Source organism: Haplochromis burtoni, unplaced genomic scaffold, assembly GCF_018398535.1.
Source record: "Haplochromis burtoni strain Fernald_Lab_line unplaced genomic scaffold, NCSU_Asbu1 Contig_221, whole genome shotgun sequence".
In the NCBI taxonomy this organism is placed as follows: domain Eukaryota; kingdom Metazoa; phylum Chordata; class Actinopteri; order Cichliformes; family Cichlidae; genus Haplochromis; species Haplochromis burtoni.
This window is the reverse complement of record NW_024582582.1, coordinates 579,345-605,028: the sequence shown is the minus strand read 5'-3', so window position 1 is coordinate 605,028 and position 25,684 is coordinate 579,345. Positions and strand designations below refer to the sequence as shown.

The 25,684-nt window shown below is 39.3% G+C and overlaps 1 protein-coding gene across 2 annotated transcripts in view; it reads left to right on the top strand.

Moving 5' to 3' along the window:
- The window catches only part of LOC102302282 (copine-9), a 198,881-nt gene that overhangs the window by 11,394 nt on the left and 161,803 nt on the right, over positions 1 to 25,684 (top strand). For both annotated transcript variants that reach the window (XM_014338841.2, XM_014338840.2), the window contains exons 2-3: positions 2,314 to 2,354; positions 10,414 to 10,460. In XM_014338841.2, the coding sequence (XP_014194327.1) occupies positions 2,314 to 2,354; positions 10,414 to 10,460 (88 nt within the window). The remainder of the gene's footprint in view (positions 1 to 2,313; positions 2,355 to 10,413; positions 10,461 to 25,684) is intronic.

Below are 25,684 nucleotides of genomic sequence, written 5' to 3'. Positions count from 1 at the left end.
AACAGTTTTGTTGATTAAAAAACACTATATCGGATTCATATCGGTATCGGCAGATATCCAAATTTATGATATCGGTATCGGACATAAAAAAGTGGTATCGTGCCATCTCTAGTTCTTATACAACTAATTCATTCACCCAATCACACCAGCACTTTTCCTAAGCTGTTAGTGCCTATCTAACAGTCATACACATTCACACTCCGATGGATCGGAGAGCAACATGGGGTTAGTATCTTGCCCACGGATATTTGGCATGCAGACTGGGGAAGTCAGGAATCGAACCACCAACCTCCCGATCAGCAGCTGACCTGCTCTACCTCTACAGCCACCCCAAGATATGAAAATGAGTGTGTGTGTGTGTGTGTGTGTCAGAAGCCACAGCAAGAGCTGACACAAACCAAAGTCGTCAATTAGAATGTAGTTTTTAACAGTTTGACAGGTTTGTTATTAGAAGTGATCCCTGCTCTGTGGGAGAGAAGCTGGTGCAGTGACAGAAAATGAATACTGCTAAGTTACAGTCATCACGTTTGTAGGTAAGCTGTGGCAGCATCAAAGTACTTGCCCAGGTTTAATGGCTCACATCAGGTTAAATTATAGATCGAAGCGTTTTAGCACTGAAGTCTCTAAAAATCTAAAGATCTAAAAGGATGGAACGTGGTTTTGGTAAGTTTTTTAATGCTTGGTTGTTAACAGTTTATTCACAATCACCTAGTTTTACTCCATGTTGGATGGTTAAAAAAGTGAAGTCAAGACGTCTAAAAAGTGGTGTGAAGCCAAACCAGCTGCTGTCAGAGAGTGTGTGCTACAAACTGTTGGGATGCCTGCTTGGTAAACAACGATGTGTTTTCTATTACAAAGAAGATGCAACATGTGGGAGCGAAAGTTTTTAAAGGCTTTCTGTTCTTTTGGGATCCTCTTTGAAAGAGTGTGCTATTGTTAACTGAGACTAGACTGAAGCTTGACAAGCTTATTCTCATAGCTCTGCCTATCTATTGACATTTAGCCTGCTACCATCTTGGGCTCATGGTGGAAAAGAATTATATTAAATAGCTATTTAAATGTTGTTGATTGCTTTCCAGGCAAATTGAATGAACAGCATTATGTGTATGGCCTTTTAGGACTACTCGTATTTGTGAATCTTTTATTAGGTTTTCTTGCATCTTGGTACAAACTGAAAGTTCCAGGTTTATCTGGTATCGCTACTCAGTCTGCTTCCCTAGTTAAGGGAGAAAAATGTCCTCCAAAAAAGGCAAAAACCGTAGGATAAAATCATCTGCGTGGGGTACTCGTATGGTTGTTTTATAGCACTACAAGCTGCCACAGTGTGCTGACAGGCGAGGGCTGTTTTACTGATGCCCACACATGCATGTGAACATACTGTATTCAGACACGAACAGAACAGTGTGAACATGCGAGGATGTGTGTGCTCCCCGTAGCCACCCTCATCATCCTGACAGCTCCAAGTCCTCAAGAGGGCAATGTTTCAATCTGTCATCTCCCACATCTCAGCTCTTTATCAAACGCTGTTTGTTATCACAGGCGGTTCTCAGTAAAGTGTCAGGTTGTTAGATGGAAATTGGGTTGTAATCCCGGCAATGATTTGACACACAAGTGTGGCTTTTCGTGTGTGTGTGTGAGATTCATTTTTCTTCCTGCAGGAACAAAATGATGAAGGAAATAGCACGTCTCTAGTGTATGTCCTGCTGTCACTGTGGTAAAAACCCTGTGTTACATGATCTTAGTTCACTTCAGAATGTATTTAGCTTTTAATTGTCGTCTTTTTCTTTTTACAAAAACCTGATTTGTTTGGTTTCAGATATGTATGCAGTAATATTTCCACTGGAATTAAAGTTTATTTGGATAAATCTTATAGAAGAACTTTACTGAGTCTGTGACAGTTGTAGGCATTTTCACGATATTGTGCAGTTACAGTCAGGCAATTAAGGCATTTGTGTATTGTTGTAATATTTCTTCTACACCCACAAACAAAGAACCATTCACGTGCCTCTATTTTGTAGCATTAGCAGTTTCTTAATCTGACCATAGTTACATTCTTGAAAGCAGAGTTCTCTAAAAGGTGATACTAACATACGACTGCACGTATATACAGTACACAGAGTGCACTCTGCTTCTGTTGTAAGAGCCGTCCTTTTTACAGTGCTGAGAGAGAGTTTGAAAGAAAGGACAGCCTTAATGCTTTTTAGAACACGACTATGAACACATGAAATATTTTGTCATGCTGTTAAACTTATCATGAACCATTTGGCCTTGCAGCACTTTGATGCTTCTGTCTTCCACACGTTTTTGTTGCAGGAACCTGTTAGACATGGACACCTTCTCCAAGTCAGATCCAGGTAATTGCCTCCTCTCTCACACTGATTCTTCACATTCATCATTCATCTGTGTAATTACTCCTCTGATATGATTTTGTATTCTCTGCTTGGAACTCTTCTGTCTCGTGCAGTGTTTATTAAATCACTACCTTTTGCATGTTAATTCCACACTTATAGCATCAGTGAGCAGTAACACAGTGACTGTCTCCCACAGCGCTTACACACGCAGAATAGCAACTGACTGAATGAAAACCTGCATCTTGGGATCGAATGGGAAGGACTCTTAATTAAGTTGGTCCTCATTAAGAGTGACTAATCATTGGAGCCTGATTGACACTTTGCAGTTGCTGGGCCCACACATTGAATGTGATTATATTATAGTAACTTTTAGAAACAGCAGCTGCATCTGCAACTTAATGTAACAAAAGAATGGAGGAAAAAAAGCAAAATGCACAAATGACAAAAAACTAATTGAAAATGAAAGGCTTCACTGGATCTGCTTATCTGTCAATGCACCTTTTCAATCATTGTTTAAGTCAGTCACTCAAGTCAGAAGCTTGAGCGTTCCCTAGTTTATCCTTCTGACTCTAGTAATGACCACAGTTTACCAAATAAACATAGTTTCCTATCAACTTCCATAAAATCTAAAGTCCTGCACCCAGAGAAGTCACCCCTTAGTCAAAGAACACACATTTTACTTTTTAGACCTGTATGCTACATCATTCTTTGATTATGGAGTTTACAGTCAAAAATAAAGAGATCCTGACTGTTTTCTATGCAGACACACGTAGCTTGTAACTTTTTTCTTGCCGTCATGCTGGTAGAGGTTGGTCTTGGTTTCATTTGTTCAAAGAAAGCTTGTTTGACCGCATGTTGTCTGTTCAAAGCAAAATCTTCTAAATGCAAGCTCCACACCTCAAATCAACCGCAGGTCGTTTATCTGCTTAACTGATAATATTCACAACATCTACAGTCTTGACATAATGAAGAAATTGCCCACACCTGTCTGTGAGTAAACTGTCCAATTACTTTTGTTCCCTTTAAAAAAGAGGGTGGCACATGTTAAGTAGCTGAAACTCCTAAACCCTTCATCCAGTTTGAATGTGGATCCCCTCAAATGAAAGTTGAGAGTCTGCACATTATGTTCATAATATAACTATAACTGGAACATGTTTCAGTAAACAGGCAGTGCAATATACGCAGCATACAGTACAGCCTAATGAAAGACTGATGACTTATAAACACAGATCTGCATGCATTAGTAAACTACAGCCAAGCACATGGTTAAATGTTAGACTAGCTTTGACAACATCATACAAATATTTGTCTGATGAGTGTAATCAGCTATTACACGTTCCTTATATATCTTTGCTTTGGTAAATGGACTGATTCATATATATATTATATATATTGCAACATGCCACATTCAACCAATCACACCCAGTCTCTTCCTTCTGTGCTTTTAAGTGCTTACTAACTAACATTCATACGCTGATGGATGCATTGGAGATCAACTTGGAGTTAGTATCTTGCCCAAGGATACTTGGCATGCAGACTGGAGGAGCCAGGGATCGAACCACCAACCATCCGATCAAATAATAATGAAATAAAATAAACATAAGCAATAATTTCGTAAGTTGTAGATGCTATGTTTTCTTTCTGTTAGGGTATAAATGAAAATCATAAATCTCAACCATCAATACAACCACTCTGACCATTCAGAAAATGTTCTTAAAATGTGGAAGAGTGTCACTCCATTGTGCTACAGCAGCACTACAGCATCAAGGTTTACTCTAAGCACCCAGATTTAAACCCACTTAGCGGGCTGCAACTTAAATTTTGACCTATTTAATGTTATTTACTAGGTACGTAAAAAGCAGACAGGACTCTTATTCACGAGTCAATGTTTCATCTTTACTTGAGTTGTCAAGAACAAAACAGGGAAAAAGGTGATAGAAAAAGCAAGGCTATACTGAGCAACAGTTGAGTAGAAAATCAATTTCAAAGGCTTGGAAGGAGAGAAGAAAAGTGCTGACGAGATGCAGCATGTAAGACAAAAAGGAACCTTGGAGTCAAAAGACGCAGACGACATATTTCGTAATATCATTTTTTATTGTCAGTTGCATTGAAGTGTTATGGCTGATGACTCATCAGACTGAAGAGGACACAAGGAAAAACAACTTGGCTTATTAAGTTGCCAAAAACCCCCAACAAAAAACAATCACTACTTGCTGTTGATTGGATTAAACCAATAAGTGGCCTTTCAATCAAACATGGGTCGAAGCATAACATTTTTATTAAAACAGAGAAATTTTGAGTGTTATTAGTTTTTCCTCCTGTGAGAGTTCCACTCACTTCTGTTGTTGAATCTAAGAGAGAAATAATTAAATTCAGTTCAATTCAGTTTTATTTATATAGTGCCACTTCACAACCTCAGAGCACATGAAAAGCAAGGACCCTACGATACTGGAGGGAAAACCCCAACAACCCCACAGTACTTGACGACAGTGGGAAGGAAGTTCCTTTTAACGGGAAAATACCTCTGCCAGAACCAGGCTCAGTGAGGAAGCTGAGGGAAGAAAAAAGGAAAAATGAGACGACAGTGAGACCAAGATAAAACAAAACTATGGAGGAGAGAAGAGAAGAGCCGAGTTGTTGGCATCCCATCAAGGTACCGCACTGAGTTCCCGAGGGTGACCCAATCTTTCACAAATGTTTGCAGAAGCAGCAGTCTGCGTGCCTAGGTTAATTTATACACCTGTGGCCATAAAAGTAATTGGAAAGCACCTGAATTCAGTGATTTGGATGGATTCTGGTAGTATATTGTGGGTCCATTGTGAATCCTACTTCATGTGGAGGGTCATAGCATAGCGGGGGTGCTGGAGCCTATCCCAGCTGTCATAGGGCGAGAGGCGGGGTACACCCTGGACAGGTCGCCAGTCTGTCGCAGAGTTTCAACTCATGTTGAATCTGAAATCGTTAGCTTACCGGAAGAACTGCAGTATTGCAGAGAATTCTTCACTTTTTCCAACCTTGCATCGTTGCTTGAAAACATATGCTGTCAATTTGTCTGACTAGCCAAATCATATGGTAAATGGCCTGCATTTGTATAGCGCTTTTCTAGTCCCTAAGGACCCCAAAGCGCTTCACACTACATTCAGTCATCCACCCATTCTCACACACATTCACACACTGGTGATGGCAGCTACATTGTAGCCACAGCTGCCCTGGGGCGCACTGACAGAGGCGAGGCTGCCGGACACTGGCGCCACCGGGCCCTCTGACCACCACCAGTAGGCAAACACGGGGTTAGTATCTTGCCCATACAATATGTTAATCAAGAGAAATAATGAAGCACTGATGTGCACCCTCTTCCTCAAATTAACAGTGGAACAGCTCAAACTGCCTTAGTGGACATTTTGGCACTTTTAAGATAAAATCAACTTTTAGTGCTTCTTCCTTGTTATATGAAATTTTGTAGCTTTCAGTTGAGGTTTGTTTGATGTAACATCTCCTAAGACTGCGAAGTGTTGTGTTTACATGCAACCTGACAGTACCAGAGCAGTCTCACTGTTCCCTAACGAACTCTCCCGAGTCCCGATAGAAGCCTAATTATCTAATGTGAGATTGTAGATTTGGATCTCTTTCATCAACACAGATTAGAGAATTTTTCCCATCTTGTTTAGACTCAGTAATTACCACAAAGCTCCATGAAGCCAAAGAACCTCAGGTAAACTCTTTGATTTGTGCTAAATGTTGATTCATATGCAAGAAAGAAAATTTAAATGTCATCTGGGATCAACTGTTCTGAACAGGCTGAGCATTTGTCTCGTGCATCATTTTAGAAAGTCAGTGAGAGGAAGGCAGAAAAAAGGTTGCAGGGAGGATTTATTATAATGTATGAATTGAGAAGCAACATATAAATGGGATAATTGACAGAATCTTTATGTCATTGTTTTAATGTTGAAATCATCATTTAAAGGTACTATCCATTGACTAATCATTTACATTATGATGTGTAACCACAGTGTATATTATTATACTGAACGACACTGATTTTAAAGGCAAAGAATCAAATACGGTCTCTCCGCAGGCCAGGGCTCCTTTACTGACACAACCCATAGATTAGTCTTTGCTCCTGTGCTGGGTGGGGGTGGAGGGTCGTGCTGGAAGGTAATGATTGTGTCAGACGGGGTCCTGAACTTCAAACTCTTCCTCCCCACTGAGGAAAAGCTAGACTGACAGACCACAATGCCCCCTCAGCTCTTTCATGTCCCTGGTTAGATCCCTCTATCTGACCCGGTCCTCAAACCACAAAAGGACAGTGCAGGTCAGTGTAGACTCATAATGTCACAAAGCACTGGCAGCTAGTGATAAAATGATTGAACCTAATCCACACTTGAACTACTAATATATTTTAATGCTTCTGAGTGGCTGTGAGTAAACAGCTAGTTCCTCATCCATAAATAATTAGAACGAAATTTTGCATGTAACAGGTGAAATTTCCTGTTTATAGACTATAAACATCTTACTGACAACTCAAGCAACATTTTTAACCAAACATTCATATAGTGCTACAAGTAGCCACATTGGAAACACCAGTCAACATGTATTCCTTTGGACTGAGGGAGGAAGCCTGAATACATGGAAAAACATGCCGGCACAGGAAAGAGAGAACGGCTCAAGCCAGGTTTCAAACCTGGGACAGTGCTAACAGTTATGCTACCATGCTGTCCATGCTTGGACAAAAATTAATGACAGTAATCACAAGTAAGATATCGTATTTTTTATAGTACTTTTCTGAATGTAATCCAACCATTGATTACTCAGCCAATAAATGTAATTGGTCAGATGACTCAGTTGCATAGAAATGCAGTTTCTTAGGACACATCTTTAAAAGATTAAAATGGCCTGGCCTGTATTTGTATAGTGCTTTACTAGTCCCTAAGGACCCCAAAGCGCTTTTTACTGTAGAAAAAAATGGGACAATTCTCATTTCAGTGTGAATGACTGTGGAATGGGGTGGCTGTAGCTCAGGTGGCAGAGCAGGTCAGCCACTAATCAGAAGGTCGGTGGTTCGATCCCAGGCTGCCTCCTGGCTGCATGCCAGATATCCTTGGGCAAGATACTAACCCCGTGTTTGCCTACTGGTGGTGGTCAGAGGGCCCGGTGGCGCCAGTGTCCGGCAGCCTCGCCTCTGTCAGTGTGCCCCAGGGCAGCTGTGGCTACAATGTAGCTTGCCATCACCAGTGTGTGAATGGGTGGATGACTGAATGTAGTGTGAAGCGCTTTGGGGTCCTTAGGGACTAGAAAAGCGCTATACAAATGCAGACCATTTACCATCTCACCCCAAATGGTGGCAGCAGATGGCCCCGCCCCTCCCTGAGCCTGGTTCTGCTGGAGGTTTCTTCCTGTTAAAAGGGAGTTTTTCCTTCCCACTGTCGCCAAAGTGTTTGCTCATAGGAGGTCATATGATTGTTGGGTTTTTCTCTGAATGTATTATTGTAGGTCTACCTTAAAACATAAAGAACCTTGAGGTGACTGTTATTGTGATTTAGTGATGTATAAATTAAATTGAATTGAACTGAATTGAATTGAAATTTGAGCTACTGAATTTGTAAATTTGCTCACTTACAGACAAATGATATTTTTTAATTATTATAGTAGTTTCATTTCAATAGAAAGACAGAATATCAACCAAATATCCAGAAAAAAATCCCTAAAACAGTTATAAAAAGATTTGAGTGAAATAAGTGTTTGAGCAAAACTTGACTAAATTCGGCCTCGGGCTAAATATGGGTTGATGAGTGCTCAGTTTTGTTTTGATTTGACCAAAGCATGTTTTCCCCACCCTTCTCTGAATCATGTTCACTGGCAAACTTAAAATGGGCCTGTAGGTCTATGTTGTTGAGCAGGGGGACCTTGCAAGTGCTGCAAGATTTTAATTAATTATGGTGTAGTGTGTTAACAATAATGCAGTTGGTGATTGTAATTGCCATCAAATCATTAAGAAGCTTCCTTCCGTGTAGTTTGGGCTGATCCAGTGTCTTCGTCTTTCTGAAATTTTGCATGGAGCTCCAGACTAAAAAATAAGCCAGTGGTACTTTTCATTTTAGATTTGTGTAGAAAATTTGCTCTGCAGACAAAAATTTATGATACCAGATTCTTGGACACTTGATGTGATTTCAGAATCACAAAATTAGGCTGGAGACAAACGATAAACACAAAGGCTGAAACAGTCCAGTAAAATTACACTTCCATGTTTGCCTGTCCTGAGCTCCTTCAGAGGTCAGGCAGCTAGTCTCAGACTCCCAGTGCAAATATTTTAGAATTGCTGCCCTAAATCAAGAACATGCATTGTGTACATGAATATGGATCATCATCAGCAAGCTTGCTTATGTTGTTCTCTGTCTCCATTTCACTCTTACTCACTTTTTCTGTCTTACCACACCTCTTTCAGACAGGTGAGTGTCCATATATGAATCACTTAGCCAACCATCCCTAAACTCTCTGCCTCTTGCTTACCATTTTGATCTTTATCAGTTAACACTGTTTTGCTTCCCTTGTTTCATCTGCATTTCCCTTTGGAGAGAAGAGCAGAGAGAATGGGGATGTATGGTTTCCAACACTGACTGGGTCATCGTGGTTGACTGGCCTCCTGTCCCACTGAAGCAGAAACATGATGATTTCTATACATGGCCTGCTGTTACCATGACCTGCTTTGAAGTGGAAGAGAGAAGAAAAGAAGAGAGGCTGGGGAGAGGAGTGGAGGAGAAGAAATGAAGTAAAATGGAGAGTAGGGAAGAGTAGAACCACAGGACAGGGGAGGCACAGAGGGGGAGGAAAGAAAGGACATAGGAGGGAATGAGAGAAAGAGGAGGAAAGGGGGAAGGAGAAATGGAAAATCAGTAAATGGAAGGAGGACTTTAACAAAAAGAGACCACAGGGAAAAGGAGAAGAAACTGATTTGGTAGCAAAAGGAGAAATATAGAAGAAAAAGTGGAAAGGACAGAAGAGAAAAAGCAAAGACAGATTTAAAGGAAAATTTCTGCATAAAGGAGGATGATGAGGGGAAGGAGAGAGAAATGAAGAAAGGAGAGTAGTCAAAGATACATTTATTCATTTATTACTGGACTATACAAGCTCAGATGTATTTGGCAAGATTTTTGCTGGTGTTGAACCCTAATCCAACACAATTGCTTTCACTGCTGCAAACACCTGAGATGAAACCCTTCGGTAACTCCGACTGAGGGACTGTTATTTCTTCCTTCCTCAGGATTGAGGTCATTTCCTTCTCCAACAGCGCTCTCTCTGTGGCATCGAGGGGGGGAGCAGTGCGTGGACACTGTTGAAAGGTGGAGGCTCACAATAGAAATGTGATGTGTGGCACTTCCTACTTCCTCATTATATAGTCTAAGCAGAGAGGGAAAGAGATAATGGCATATCAATAGATGGAAAGGGGATGGAAAAAACAGCCTGTCCCTCTCATTGTGGGCCAGAAAGGGCGCTGTGAGTGCCAGGGCAGCTGCTTCATTTCTCTTTGTCTCTGGTGGCATGCACCTTGAGCTTGGGTGAAAACAAATGTGGTGTATGTGAACACTTCTCTGTCATTTGCATCGGTTAAATAAACTGATCCATTGTGCTTGTTTTGTTAATAAAATCTTTTTAGTGTTTTACTCTTTTACTGTGTTGAGAAGACCCAGCCAGTGAGCAGGTTAGGAGCCTCCCTTCAGCTCATCATTTGGAGAAAATTTCAACACAGTCTGAGCTGTTTGGCAAGTTTTGGTATCCGAAGAAAGCCAGTGGCAAGACGAAGCCCTGCTCGCTGAGCCTTAAAATGACTGAAAATGGAATGCAAGCTTTTTGTTACAAAAGTAATACTGTATGAGAAAGAAACGTGACTTACAGTTTTAAAAAGATTATTTTCAAATATTACTTTAAACGAACATTTTTATATATATATATATTTTTACATCTTTAGATAACAGCGATTTCCTGCGTTTACTGATTTTGAGATATCCATTAGTCTTGAAAGGTGCAAAAATAAATTTAAGGCGTGCATCTGTGTTTCTCTTTTCAGTGGTGGTGTTGTACGTTCAAGGCCTGGGGACAAAGGAGTGGAGAGAGGTGAGTGAGGCACACCGGCAGCTTCAAGGTTTGTCCTGGGAAACCTGTTAGATCCACAGTGTTTTAACTGTGCTTAGCTACAGTTAAAACCTTTGTCTGAAAAAGCACAAAAATCCTGATATTTTTTTGCGCCTGGTATATCTGATTACAGAATTATACTAACCTCTTTTTGTTATCATTTGTTGACACGCATGTACAGATTTCAGAGGTCTATTAAATGTACCAAAAAAGGTCGATGTTCATATTGAGAGGGAAAAGAGAATGAAATATTACAGTATCTATGGATTATCTGAAAAGAGAAATAACAGCTATACTACTATCAGGAAAACTTATATCTAACTTTTTTAACATGTGCTACGTTTTTTTGGCAAATCAATTAAACTCAAAATATAAGTTACAGAGTTAATGTCTCTGAAATCATAAATATACGAACGCACACAAAAACAACAATAATGCAGTTACTTACCTTGTTATCATATGTGCTTTATTGACTTGGTGTTATTTTTAAATATCATGGTTATCCTTGAATAACATCCCTATTCCACACACAATGGTATGTATATGCGTCACTGACATCCAGATGTTTTGATGAATCAATATCTTTTGAGTCAAGACTGAATGCAGAAATGTAGGAAGTAAACTCTGGCAGCTGCTTTTGGTTTTTTAAAGTTTGCGGTCCATAAATGTAATAATCTCACGTGTCGCATAAATCAAAAACATGTTCTGGCTTTCAAGACTGCATCTGCTTTCCTTGGTTTACCTACTGCTTTAGTTTATTAACCCTTTAAGACCTACCATAGAACCAAGTCCGCCAGAGCTTATATTATATTTTTACATGCTGTGGAGCCATTTTTGGGAGCATTTCAAGTTGCTATACATCAATACAACTGTTATAGCCCAAATTTTAATAATATGTCTGCATTAAGTGCAAAGAAATTACATAAATTGCAAGAAAGTGCAATAAACTACAAAACAATTGAAAATCACTTTATTTTTTTTTTAACATATATTTCTAGTTAGAGAAATTTAAGAGGCTTATCCCTCAAAACTGTAAATACAAAAAAGTTGCACAAACTAGTTTCCCACCACAGGAAATTTATTTTGAGTGTCTTCATAGTTTTATTTTTTAAACACACCAATTTTTATATACTGCAGGAAAAACGAAAATAAATATTATAATGCAAATGTGCAAAAAAAACAGCACATGCATCAAAATAAACTATTTCCAGCAGTGCAATATGAGTCCTCAGCATCCCAGAAACGACACAGAAAGTCATAAAGTCAAACATAACTTTTAAAAACACCAGTATAGGCTCATAAGGCGCTGATGGTAAAAAACTACATTTCCGCGACAATGTCGTCACTTCCGGTTTCAGGCAGGTACTGGCTGTATCCCAATTCAGGGTCTGCAGCCTTAAAGTACGCAGCCTCAACGATCCTCAAGGGCCGCGTACTCAAAGACCGCTAAGGCCGGAAGTGCGAGGCTTGTGGGACGGTCTAGCCTCTGCTGATACTGTTGTTTGTCGATAAAGTTAAAAAAATTTTTTTTAATTGCCCAGGTTGCCTAGCAACCATGATACTAACAGCTGGAAACGTGTCATAGCTTTGTTTGACAGAAATGAAGGAGAAAATGTTTTGTTCATTTGTTTGTTTGTTTCTACATGAGCTTTGATCATTCTCTGTAAGATTAAGCTCAGCTATTGAACGGCGTATATTTTAAAGTAGAGGCTTTAAAACCAAGTTAGTACAAACGTCACTAATGTCACATAACTTTGCCGACATGTTGCCAACAGTAATGTTTAATGTTCTTCGTTATTAAACATTTGCACATAAATAAGTGACATAATAGTCAGTACTTAAAGTTCACTCTTCGGCGCCCCTCATCCGCCGTTTTTTTCTGCAAATTTATCCACACCCATCGCCGCGCTATGCATTCTGGGATATGTTGGGCCATGAAGTCTACACTGCCACAGCCTTAAAATTCAGGGAAATGAAGGACGCATTTCAGGGCCGCATTTCAAGCAGCCTTTGAATTGGGACAGCCTTCGGCGTGCCGCTGTGACGTAATCGGCCTTGAAATGCGGCCTTTAAGGCTGCAGACCCTGAATTGGGATACAGCCAATGGCAGACATGCGATAGTTCATGCTGCCGTAGAAAGTGTTACGAACAGCTGATCGGATCGGCAAAACGTGTTTCTGGAATATTATGTTTTTGTTGCTGCAAGTGCTTTTTATGCAGTTTTTGCAAAGCTTTACGTGGAAGGAAACCGTGGCCTAGGACAAGCTGATGGCATAAGATGTAAGTACAACTCCTCCGGTTTCATATGCAAAAAAAATTATTGCGCTAGCTTACACGGTTGCAGTGCTACAAGGATTTAAAAGTAGTTGCGCAAAACGGAGCGTGCTGCTCTGACTGGTTTTAAAGGGTTAACCTGATTTTTAGTTTAAGATGAACAAACAAAAAGCCCACCTGTTTTAACCAAAAGGTTCTGCAAAAAATGCTGCAAAAGATGCTGGCAATGAAAGACCCATATATCATTAGATTAAAACAGTGCAAACACAGTAGGGAGTAGTGGACATTTGTAATCAGGCTGCGTAAAACAAACTTCAAATGAAATGCCTTAAAGTACAACAACAATAATAATTTAATCAAGGGGTGCTAAACCTTTTAATGCCACATCCTAGCAAAGCAGTCAGATTATTATTTAGAATTTGAACATTCTCACAGCTGTTTCTGCTGAGACTATTAAAATACCAGGGTCTCACTGAGCTTTATATTTGAAGTTTATTTAATGCATTATTTCAACTTTGAGGAGCTTAACTTGGCTGGTTTTCCATTTTCAATACTCAAAAGATGATTTCGAATGAATTACTCCCAAAAAAACTCAATAAGGCTTCTTTTGAAGTGGTCAACAAGCTTGAAAGGATTTATAGTGCACTTATTTCGATCTCTTGTGGCATCAAATGATGTGATATATTACCTTAATTACTCCAATACTACATTGCTAGTATGTTAAAAATAAAAACAGCCTCAGCGTGTCAGCTTCCCTGTAGTGTGTCTAAGGATGGAAGGAAATATTTAGTCTTCTCCCACCTGCCATCAGCATTGTGCATAAGGAGTAAACAATACAACTAATCCAGCAGTGCTGGTGGTGCTGAATGTCAAAATTACCACTTATATTGCCAACACTCAACGTCACCTTTTAAGAGTCATAAATATGCTCTGTAGTTAATTTCAGTCAATTCTAAATTCACTCTTTTTGGTGACAGTGTAGAGTGCACTGATGAAGGGTTTAATGCAATTATTCAACACAAAAACAAGACACAACACGAAGCAAAAATAGCAGAAATCATTTGGAAAGTATTTGTCATTCTTGGCACATTTGCAGTAACCCAAATAAACTGACATATTAAAAATGACCTGTGCAGTAAAACGAGTCCGAGACTCTGGAGCAGACGGTCCTAAAAGAGTCTGATCAGAGTGTTTTATGGCAAACAAAACGTAATAAAAAATAAGCCCTAGTGTGAAGCCCGAGCAGCCAAATATAGGAATTCATAAAGGGGAAAATCATTTGAGCTGCTATGGGACGTCTGAGAGGAACACTGGCTGTGTAAACATATAGAAAACCTCATCTCTCAGCTGTGTGTGTGTGTCCTGTATTCATCAGTGTCTTTCAGTAATCTGCACTATGTGCTATCAAAGAAAATCAGGCCCACCTCTGTGGGGATCCACACACATGCACACAGGTCTCAGTGAGGCTCAATTAGACTTACAGCGTGGGGATGCTGTCAGCCGAGTTGTGTACCCTCACACACACAGCTGAGGTGAACACAATCTGAAAAGTGCTGCTCATAGTACCGATCAGTCTGAAGGAATGAAAAGATGCTGTTTGTTTAAAGATTACACAAATGTTGGATTGATTGCGCTGAAATAATTTCAGCCAGAGTTTTATTGTTGTTGTTGTTGTTGTCTTTTCTTTTATACAACCCCCCCCCCCCCCCCCAAAAAAAAACAAAAAAACAAAACAAAACAAAAACATAACACAAAAACAAAAAGAGCTTTATAGGCAACATCTCCAACAGGAAAGTCATTCAGAGTCACCAAATGCTCTAAATGTGGGTTTGTCTAATCCTGCAAGCAGGTGCTAGCTGAGAGGAAATCCTGTAGCAATCTCCTTCTGCACCACAGAGCAGCTCCATCACTGGAAATGTAGTGGACACAGATGTGACTGCCATCACAGATAGAATTACTGGAAATAATATATGCAGCATAATACTGTTGAAATCCAGCGACCACTAAAGAACATTTCATACAACAAAGCTATTAAAGACAAAACATACGACACACTCTGTGTCAAAAAGGAGGTATGGCCCATGATTTATGAGACTGGGGAGGACGGCTTTAATTTGATCCATGTGAAACAGCTGTTCAGGGGGTAATGAACCCTCCTCCTCCTCCTCTTCATCTTCTTCTGAAGTCAGTGATTGTCATGTGGAAGAACCCCACTTTTCAGTTATTTATTTGTAAAAAATGTTTGGAATCATGTATGATTTTCGTTCCACTTCTCACGTGTGCACCACTTTGTGTTGGTCTTTCACGTGGAATTCCAATAAAATTGATTCATGTTTGTGGCTGTAATGTGACAAAATGTGGAAAAGTTCAAGGGGGCCGAGTACTTTTGCAAGCCACTGTATCCTTTCCCATCTCTGGGGGTCAGTGTTTGCAGCTTGACTCACAGCGAGTGCCTAAAACATTTTCTGTCCTGCTTGTTGTGGCGATATACCTTCTCAAACTTCACAGTTATATCGCTAAGGAAATGTTAGATTGCTTGGAGTGATGGAGCAATAATCCTAACACAGATTTAGAAACTGTGTAGGATAAACTTTCAAACTTCCATCAGAGCAAAGACGTCACAGATAGGAAATATCATGAGCTGCTTCTCGCTTCTGTGAGAAGATAAAAGTTTATCTGGGAGCATCCTAAACTTTATTTCCCTCTCTGCCTCTCTATTTTAACACTGAGCCAAAGCTTCCACATTCACATGGTTTGAATGCGAATGTATTTTCCGCTTCTCTGAACTGACGGAAGAGGAAAAAAACGGTCTCTGGTTGGATTGCAGCCACCGTTGAATATGCTTCCAGGTCCCACTCTCTTGGCTGCGTCCTCCACTCACAGCCTTCTTGGTGTCTGTTGGTGTGCAAATGGAAGCAAGCATCCTTCTTGTGACACGTGTATTGTCACCAGCTTGTTGTGTGTGGGCTGTTTGAACACACTGGCAGATTTGGCTTCAGGCAATTCTTGATGCAATTAGCAGAAATCCAATTCTCTCACTAATGAGGAGAAAGAAATAATTACAACTCTGCCAGAAAGAAACTATCAGGTTTGTGGGGGACAGAGAAGAATAGAAAAGTTCCTAAACAAAAAGAGAAGCCAGCGAGAGATAAAGACAAAGAGAGGGCATTATACTGCCACACTGGTCGCGTTCTGCACAAAAAGGTGAAGCCGCTACACCATTTGCACCAGCACTCAGGGTATGCTGCATATTCTCCTGAATTATTGGTGTTGCTGCTCAGACAAAGCCTCCACATCGGTGCTGGTATAGGAGGAGAAAAAGTCAAAACCAGAAGTCGAGAAAGTTTTAGAAAGCCTCATCTTTTCACATCACCGCAAAAGTGAATTGTGAGCTTCTGTACTGACACATCACTAAACTGGCAGAACAAACTGACACGAGCACGCACAACCGCCCAAAACAACACCAAACTGCAGCTTGCACTAACAAAAATAGCATCACTGTTATTATATGGCACCATTCACCATGGCCTCATTACTGTTACTTGTCTGCACTGCCTGTCTTAGCCTTGTCAGTGTTGGGCTTGTTACGCCTTAAGAGTTGTAAAGAGTTGTCATTTGTTTTTTCTTCGCTCATTTAAAAAATAATGTGACTTTGCATTTTCAGGTTTTTTTTAAATACTGTGCCAGTCTCCGGTGCTTCTGCTTTTGTGAAAAACACAGAATTGGCCTGAGGCAAGCAATCTCAACAGATGCTTAGAGACCAAAATTAATTATTGAAATTTATTTATTATTCATTTCAATAATCAAGGTCTTTGTATTGAGAACAAAGACAAATACCTAAAGCTGACATATTTTAATGAATTACAAGAAAAACAAGAATCTCAGTACAAGAGGCAGCATTTTAAGTTAAGAATATTGACATAGCTAGAATCGTTTAGGTTTGTTTAAATTCACCTTCAGTATGATCATGGTGGCTCATGCTGACTTTGCTCTTTTTGCCTTGCTCTGTGTAAAAATTTGCCCTCATGTTGCAAGTCATTTCTTACTTTCATACCAAAACCCCTTTTCAGTCTAGCCTCCATCTTTTCTCACTTGTGTTCTCTTTGTGAGATATTGGTGAAATGCATAAATGCAGATAAAGTAGTGATGGCTCTCATTCTAGAAAAGGCTCTGGATGTTTTGTAGCATGATGCGATAGCTCTGTTTCTCTTACGTTTTTCTTGCAGTCTGACTTTCTTCTCTGTAACTAGCATCACTGTGGGTTTTCTGGCCTTTTTGGCCAGAAATCACCTGTACTGATTTGTACTGATTTGTACTGATTTGTACTGATTTGCAGGCACCCTTTCAGCATAACAGAGCTGCTAGGTCCTCTTATTGTAGGGGCAAATTTCACATTCTCTTTGTCATTTGTCAGTATCTATTCCTTTAAAGTTGCTAATAGTTTTGAGCTCTATTGAGCAGCACAGTGTTACACACACTTTTCCTGGTTTGAACCCCTTTCCTTGTGGTGTTTGCATGTTCTCCTGTTTGTGTTTCTTCTATGTACTCTGGCTCCACAAAGACATCCATGCTAGGTTAATCAGTTATTTCAAATGGGTCATTCTGTGACTTAAATATATGAAATAATGCACTATATAAATGTATGTTTAGAAATGTGACTTGTAGCATAAAGTGCTTTGAGTGGTCACATAAATACAAACTGTTAAATGGTTTTACAGTATTGTGAGATTGGGCAACAAGTTTTACACAAGACTAAAGTGTAGACGTCAACATCTCCACACAGGGAGGAGCTGAGGAGCTCGTTCTTACAGAACCAGCATCAGGATACTTTATTAATTCAAAGGGGGGATTTGCTTTGCTACAGATGGTCAATTAAAGGACACAGGTGGTAATGATTTCCTGTGGCATTATGTGATGCATTGTGGGGGAACGAGTCTTTTGCTGAGACTCTTTTCAACGTGACTGTTTGATATTGACTATAACTTGGACACCATCCTCCTTTCTGAAACCTGTCAGAGACTGAAACTCCTGTTCTTAGTCTTCTTGATTTATTATTTTTTATTATTTTTTAATTAAGTTTTCATCTAAGTTTAAATGTCAGACAGTATTTAATTGATAATTTTGCATATTTGGAGTGGTAAGTGTTTCCAGATCCTGCTCTCCCTAACAGCTTGATGAAGTAGTGTTGCTTTACTGTAATGTGTTATTGAACTGGACACTTCTGTCTTTCCTCTCTTCCTTAGCCTGCCTGTAAGCCCAAGCTATTCCCCATGGAGTCACACAGCCTTAACATTCATTAAAAGAAAAAGAAAAAAATCCCATCTCAATTTATACTGACATTTTGTGTCCACATTGTGACTGTTTCATGCATTATTGGATCCCTGATCTGTTGGGAAAAACTCACTTTTTCTTATTGAGACTATCTCTGTGTCCTGCTTTCTCTCTGTCTACCACTGCTTCCACTTTTAGATGGTTCATTACTGATGCAGCTCACTGAAATAGACAGAAAATCTGCCCTGATTGCCTCCATGCTGCTGTTTTCCTGTTCGCACTATTTCTGTTAGGAGGGGTATAGAGACACACACTGACAAAAATGCAATGTAACACACTGCCTTGTGCTCAGAAACCACCAAGCCACACTGTTCAATCGCATTGAAAAGAAGGGGCCCTCTGAGACTACTAGATGCTTCTCGACTCCAGCGTTGCGTTGTGTTTGACTGAACATGATGCAACCCTTTAAGGAACAGAGGGACGTATCCATTTTAATACGGGGTTGACTTGCCAATTACTTTATAGCAGTCTCAGACTCATACCCTACTTACTCAAATATAAGGTAAACATGTCAGTTTACCTTACGTGAGCCCCACTGATTATGAAATAGAAGTAAAATAAGATATCTCAAAATGAACAAAGCAAAACAGAATTTTAATAAAATTTTAAAATGAAAAAGAAAGTGACTCTTTGCCAGACTGATACATTGCATTATAAAGAGGAACTGAATGTGGCATGAAAGATTTCCTGCATCTGTCCTTGTGACAGTGGAGCTGAATCAGTCCATTACGTTCTGTGACCTTCCTCTCCATTACCTCAAGTGTTCAATTTGAAGCCAGTCACAAAACCAGCCTTTTTGATTAGTCCTTTCAGTCTTGTTGGTGTCATTAGCTCTCATGCTGTTTCCCCAGCAGACCATAGCAAAGTGCACTGTTCTTGCCACAGACAGAAAATGTCCATCGTTGTGCTGCACACATCAGTGGACTTCAGCTTCCTCTGGACCTAGAGCCCATTCATCCACTTTTTGTATACGACTTCTCTGTTGGTCAATCCATTTAATTCAACATCCTTTGCCCAGTATATACACTATCCCTCCTCTGCACGTGTCCAAACCATATCAGCCTTGCCTCTCTAACTTTGTCTCCAACCAAACCGCTCAACCGTCCCTCTGATATACACATTTCTAGTCTTGTCCATTCTCCCAATGAGGATCTTAGCAGCTTCAGCTCTGCCACCTCCAGTGTAGCCTCCTGCCACTTGTCCCACTCATTCCTCCCTGCACTCTCTTCACTTCTGTTCGTTGCTTTGGATAGTTGAACCAAAGTATTTAAATGTAATCTTATTTCATCAAACAGCATGTATAGAATCACTGCTAAAAAGCATAAAACTGCTTCCATAGTTTGCTGTTCAAAGAGTAAGGTTGTACCTCTACTTTGACTACATTTCATAGTTTTACAACATTACAGGTCTATTAATATCTAAATTCATAGTCTGGGTCCTTCAGCAGAGGGGTGAAAATGATCAATCATTTTTTGAGTACAATAAGCTCAGACAAACCTTCCTGCTACAATATAGACATGTCTGCAACCACACAGCTACATTGTTGCGATCACACACTGTGTGCGTGCTTTAGTCCAAGTGTGATTGGCACATATGTTTTGACCCTCGATTGACTCTCTGGTAGTGAGGTAGAGGTAACTGACCAATCAGCTGTTTTGGAATTCTTTTATAGTTTTCTATATAGTTCTAGTTCTATATATAGTTTTCTTTTCTGTGGATGCCATTTCTCTGTCTTATAATGTGCCTGGTGTTTTCCAGAATGCAATTCATGGCATAAAACCATCCACTGTGATGACCAAAACTTCTTTTCTTTGTTTTCTATACTGAAACTGTACAATCTGAACCTGATACTATGATGTCATAAACAAGACTTAAGATAGAGAGAACTATACATGGTCAATATTTCAGTATTAGCTTCTGACTATGAAAATCACTTTGAAGAGCAGTAGCACAGAATACTGCGGAAAATGTGTGTCAAGTGCAGCTCACAGGAGCTCTCCCTCCAAGTCACAGGGACAATATGTTAACAGAGTATATTTTATTTTTATGACCACACACCCGCCTTTAAGTGTGTTCTTTCTGGAGAGTAAAGGCTGTTTTACTTTATGTTAAATCCAAGCTTAAGAAAAAGGCAGGTGCATGTGTTCTGTGGTTATTCATAGAAGATCGATAGATAGAAGTTATGGAGAACACAGATATCTAATCTACTCTTTCCTTTGCAGCAGTGATTGTGGAGGACCAGATGAGTCAAACACATAAAGCATTTTGTGATTAAATAACTATTGAATTGTGCAATAACATTAATAAATTAGTATATTTACTTTAAAAATCCTTTTACATTGATTTTTTTTAAAACATCAATAAAATAAGTCATAATATCTTTTGATTCATGCTCAATCCTCCAGGTAAGGAAATCCCAAAAACTTGAGTCTGTTAATCTGGACGTAGTGTTTTCAGTGGGAGAAACATTTCGCCACTCATCGTGACTGATGTGCCTGACAACGCTACGTCCAGATGAACAGTATCAACTTTTTGGGAAGTCATAATATCGTAAAGAGAAGTTATAAATAAATATTTTTAAGACTTTAAATTGAGTTATTTAATTATTTACGAAAAAATAAAATAAAAAATTTGATTGAAAACGTGAATTAGGAATAGAGAATCAGTTCCACCCCTCCTTTGCAGGTCCATTTCCTTTTCCTATTAGTTTCTGGATCAGCTTCTTTATTTAGGATTTCACTGCTGCCCGTATTTGGGGTGATGGCGTTGTATTTGCTAAGACCTGTTAAAGAAGTGTTTGTGTTTGCTTCACATTTACTGTCTATATATGAAGACACTGCAGTGACATGGAGCCCTGATCCTCTCAGTGTGCACAGGTGGACTCAACCTGACCACCTGTTGAAAGTAGTGTGCTAACATGGCTAACTCTGTCACTGCATGTAGCCCTAATCTTTCAGTCATGTTAGCTTGTGAGCATATTGGTCCCTCTAGTATTAGCTAGCTGTGATTAAGCTAATGTATTTTTCACATATAAAGGTTGGAGGATCTAGCACTATTGGAACTGCCAGCAAGCCCTGTTACATTTATACATAGTGTTAGAACAATGGCAGCAACCTTACATTTAAAATTGAAATGCTGTCTGTAAACCCAGTCTCATCAACTTAACTTAACTTTATGATACTTGAGAGTTAAAAGAATGAAGATAATGACAACTGTCAGTCCCATCAAGACTAGAAAGGACACTATTGATTGAACAGTCAACACGCTGTTGCAGCGCTATTTCAACATAAATAGAAAATTTTATGAAAGCAAAAGAAAAATATTTATCCTAGGGAAATGTAGAAAATGTAAAGGACATGATTAGAATTATATATCATTTTATTATTTTCATAATAACATGCAGCATTTGTCTAAATGGATGAAACACTTATGTTGCACCAGCTTCTACAGTTTATTCCTCTTTAATACTGGATACCTCAGGAGTGCAGCTGTTCAATATGTTGAATAGTCTCTCATACACGAAGTCAGCAGCCTTGGTGCTACCCTTAAGCATTTCTGCTCTACTCAACATATCTCTACTAACTAGTTATCTCTCCAGTACTTCAAAGGACTCCACTTGCTTTGACAGTAAATGTAACTGCTACTGACTGTTCACTTGTATAAGGTCTCAAAGGAGCACCCTATCTTCATTTATAGCACATATTACTGCTAGGAATTTAAGCCTACCTACTTACAGTTCAGGGCTCACAGAGCAATGGTGGTTTGCAAAGGCAGGTAGGGAGAAGCTGTCTGTCATACCCACCTAAATTTAATTTAGATGTCCCAGTTTCATCCCAGGGTCCACACATGATGTGCCCATCGTGGGAGGTGGATACTGGCGGGTTTCTCTCCAGTCACCCATGACCATGTGTAGAACTACTGTAGGTGGGTGTGACGACCAGATGGTCCCCGTATTATGTGGAACTGTAGTTTTTCATATTTAATTAAACAATAAGCTACAGACATTCTGCAAATTCTGAAAACACTGCAAGAATTGGTGAGTGAGAGTAGATCAAATGCAGATGTTTATTCCTTTGAACAGGAAAAAAAGAATAATTTTAACTTTTGCAATAACGTCTGCCAAGAACTGCACGGAGGAAGACAATCAAAAATAATGAATAATAATTCATTTACATTTTTCCATAGTTTTTGAAGGTTTCAGGGAGTAAACGTGTCTGAATTAATATGTCTGCTTGCAAAGAAAAGCGTCCGGACTTCTTTAAGTTGCTTGAAGACGTTTCACCTCTCATCCGAGAAGCTTCTTCAGTTCTAAGGTCAAATGGTGGAGAGTCCCAGATTTAAGTCTGAATTAATATTTCTAATAAATGTTTATCTAAGTATTTATCTTGGCTTTCCAATATTAAGTGCCTTGAGGCAAGTGTTGTGGTGATCTGATGCTATTTAAATAAAATTGAATTGAATGATCTTTTTCATTACGAAGGGCAAACTGTCATATTATACGAAGCATCTGTGAAGGTTTATTGCTTTGAGTTTGCACATAATTAACAAACCTGATAAATTCAACATGTTCATTTATTTTTTAAAAACCTGGTGTCACATGACTGTACAAGTTCTGCAAGACCAGTGGACTTATCTTGCTGCTTAAAAAATACTCCCACTGGGTTATAAAAAACGGTCCGTGGCTCCAGACATAAAAAGGAAATAACTGGGGCGATTTAAATTTGGCCTGGACCAAACTCACCCAGTGCATTAAGATTGCTTCCCTCAAAGTCTGGCATTTGTTCTCAAAGTTAACTGCATCAAACTAACCCAGCTTTTATGCTGAAGGTTAACATTTATGTTTACAGGTGAAGGGGCCACAGTGTTCAAGGTTAAAAGTGGTGCATCAGGACACAACCATGGCCTGAGGGACCTGTGCACTCTAAATTTATCATATTTTCAGTGTCCAAACCAACCAGAATTGCTTACATAGGTGCTGCAGTGCACGTGGAAACAACCTTAAAATGGAAAGCAGCTGAATTTTAATTACATTTTTTTATTCGTGGAACTCTTTGATTATAACTCTTGAATCATGGTTTGTGTAGTTTGAACATAGCGTGGCAAAGAGCCTCCAAACTACAAAAGTAAAACACACCTAAAAATGGCTTCTCTTGTATATGTGCCCACAAACCTTTGTTTAAAAAAATGCTAATCATATAACCTCAAAATGGATTGTTCTGTAATAAACTGTACTTATTCTGTACTTATACTAAGTGTATTAATGTAATCATGCATGTAATTTTATGGATAACATACTAAGACCACAAACAAATTCATTAGGAAAAACGATATACAGCTAACAGTTACTAATCACTGATTTCTATAAAGTGATAAATGTAAAGTTCACATCTGTCCAAGGCGACAGCGTTCAAACTCATCAATGGAAGATTTCAGTGCCAAAGACTCACCAGAAGCTTTGCTTACAGTACACTTAACAGTACACACTTTCTGCCTTTAAGAGGGTGTAGATGGCTTTTGTCACTTTAGCCTTTGAGTTTAGGTAAGTGGACTTAAAAGTAAATGACAAACTGTACAAATATCCAGGTTACATTGCATCGTGTATATTCAGAAATTTCTTAAGAGAGTCGTCTTGTTTTTTAACTGTTCTATGAAAACACAGGTCATGGCACATGTCTGGCTGTATGGATTCTGCTGGTCTACACCAGCAGCTGCTGTGTTGCAATTTGGCAGCACTTTAGTGACAGCTCACAGACAAACACGTCCATTTCCACATTATTTTCTTTCACGGTAATAAAACCATTGCAAGTGGCAGATATTTTGACTTCTCACAGCAGGAAAAGGACTAGTGCTAAGACATCTAAGTGGAGTCCAGCTGTTACTTCTCTTAATTGTACCTTTTCTCAACATGTCAAAGTGTCTTCTGTGAGAAAAGAAAATCGGCTTTCTCTTTTTGTTGCAGCTGTCCATCCTCTAATGCTAAGAATTTTAAATTTAAGAAATAAAATGCAACATAAAGTATATATATTTATCACTCACTGATGGAGATGTCAACTGAGATAACACTTCAAGTGGTAGCTGAGCACATGATATGGGGTCAAGATTCAAGATTCTTTATTTATCACAGGCATAGTTATACGAGTACAACACCCAGTGACATGTGTCCTGAAACGCTCCTCGACTGTGCAAAAAGACAACATTATATACAGTAAGTGAATATGTACAAGCAGGACATTATGTGCAGTAAGTGAGTGAATTATATACGTTAAGCAAATTTAAATAAAATAAAACAATCTGGAAATTTAAGTTGAAAAACTGAGAATACCATTTAACATCTCAAAGAAGAAGGCCAAGATAAGTGATAAAAATGGAAACAAATTTGACATCACTTTATATAAAATATATTCACAAGATCATTCGCTATATATATGCAAGTTTCATTCTTTAGATATATATATATCTGGAAAAGTAGACGCTTTTGTAACCATTTGTAAAATATGGAGGTACTTGTGTTGTTTTATAATTTTTCTGGCCAGTGAGCTGTATGGTCTTCCAGCATGCTGCATGTCACTGCTGGATCAAAAACTTGTGATGCAAGAGTTAGATCAGCGATCTACCCAGACACCCACACCCTCCTCACTCTGTCCCCATTTGAATCCAATGGGAATATGATGAAATATGTCCTATCCCGCCTTTTGATACATGTCGAGCCTCTTCCACTGAAGCTTGAGAGACTAGTTGGGACTATGCTTTATGGAGCAGTGGAACTGCAGCTTCCACTGCTGGGCGTTTTGGCAGCTGTCTGCAGTGTAGTAAAAGGAAGGTGGCAGGAAGTTTTTTTTGCTATCCATGACAGGAACCCACTCCTTCAGGTTCACCCCACCTCTACACTGCAGGGAGGAGAAGGTTGTCTCTCTGTCTCTAAAGCTGATGTGTAGACTTCACAGCATGTCAGTGCATTCATTTATTTCACATGTGCATGAATGACCTGGATAACAAGTACAGGTGGCAATGCTTCTCTAGTATACATAAATAAGACAAATAAGGTGTTGATTCACCCAGCCTAAGTGCATTTCTTAGAAGCGACATATACATTCTTTAACTGCATTCATCCTACAAACATAATGGATGTGACAAAAGCTCGTAGTAAGGGAGGCCTACTCGACAGCTGTGATTTCCTCTCCATGTCCCCTGTGGCATTTTGCATGTTTAGAAGAAACAAATCTGTATCTTTCAACCAGTAAGCTGACCATTTTCATAAAGCCTTCTAATATATGCATTACGGCTGTGTTGTTAATCTCAGCCTGTCTTTGTGAGTTTGATGGAAATGCAGATTTACTGTACGGGCTCATTTTATGGTCATCAGCGTTAAGCCGGATGATTTGCATTAGCAACCACTGCATGTTTTTCTTGGCCTTCATGCATTAATTAAAGTGCAATTTGTGGTGTGTTTTCACATGGTTGAATAAGTTAGTTGTGCTGCTTTGCAGTGTAGATACAACTCTGCAGCACATTTTGCACATGATTTAATCTTAGTTAACATCACTTTTGCTAAATCTGAAGTGTTCCTAAAAAGACGATGATTTCCTTTCAAGGTTCAAGGT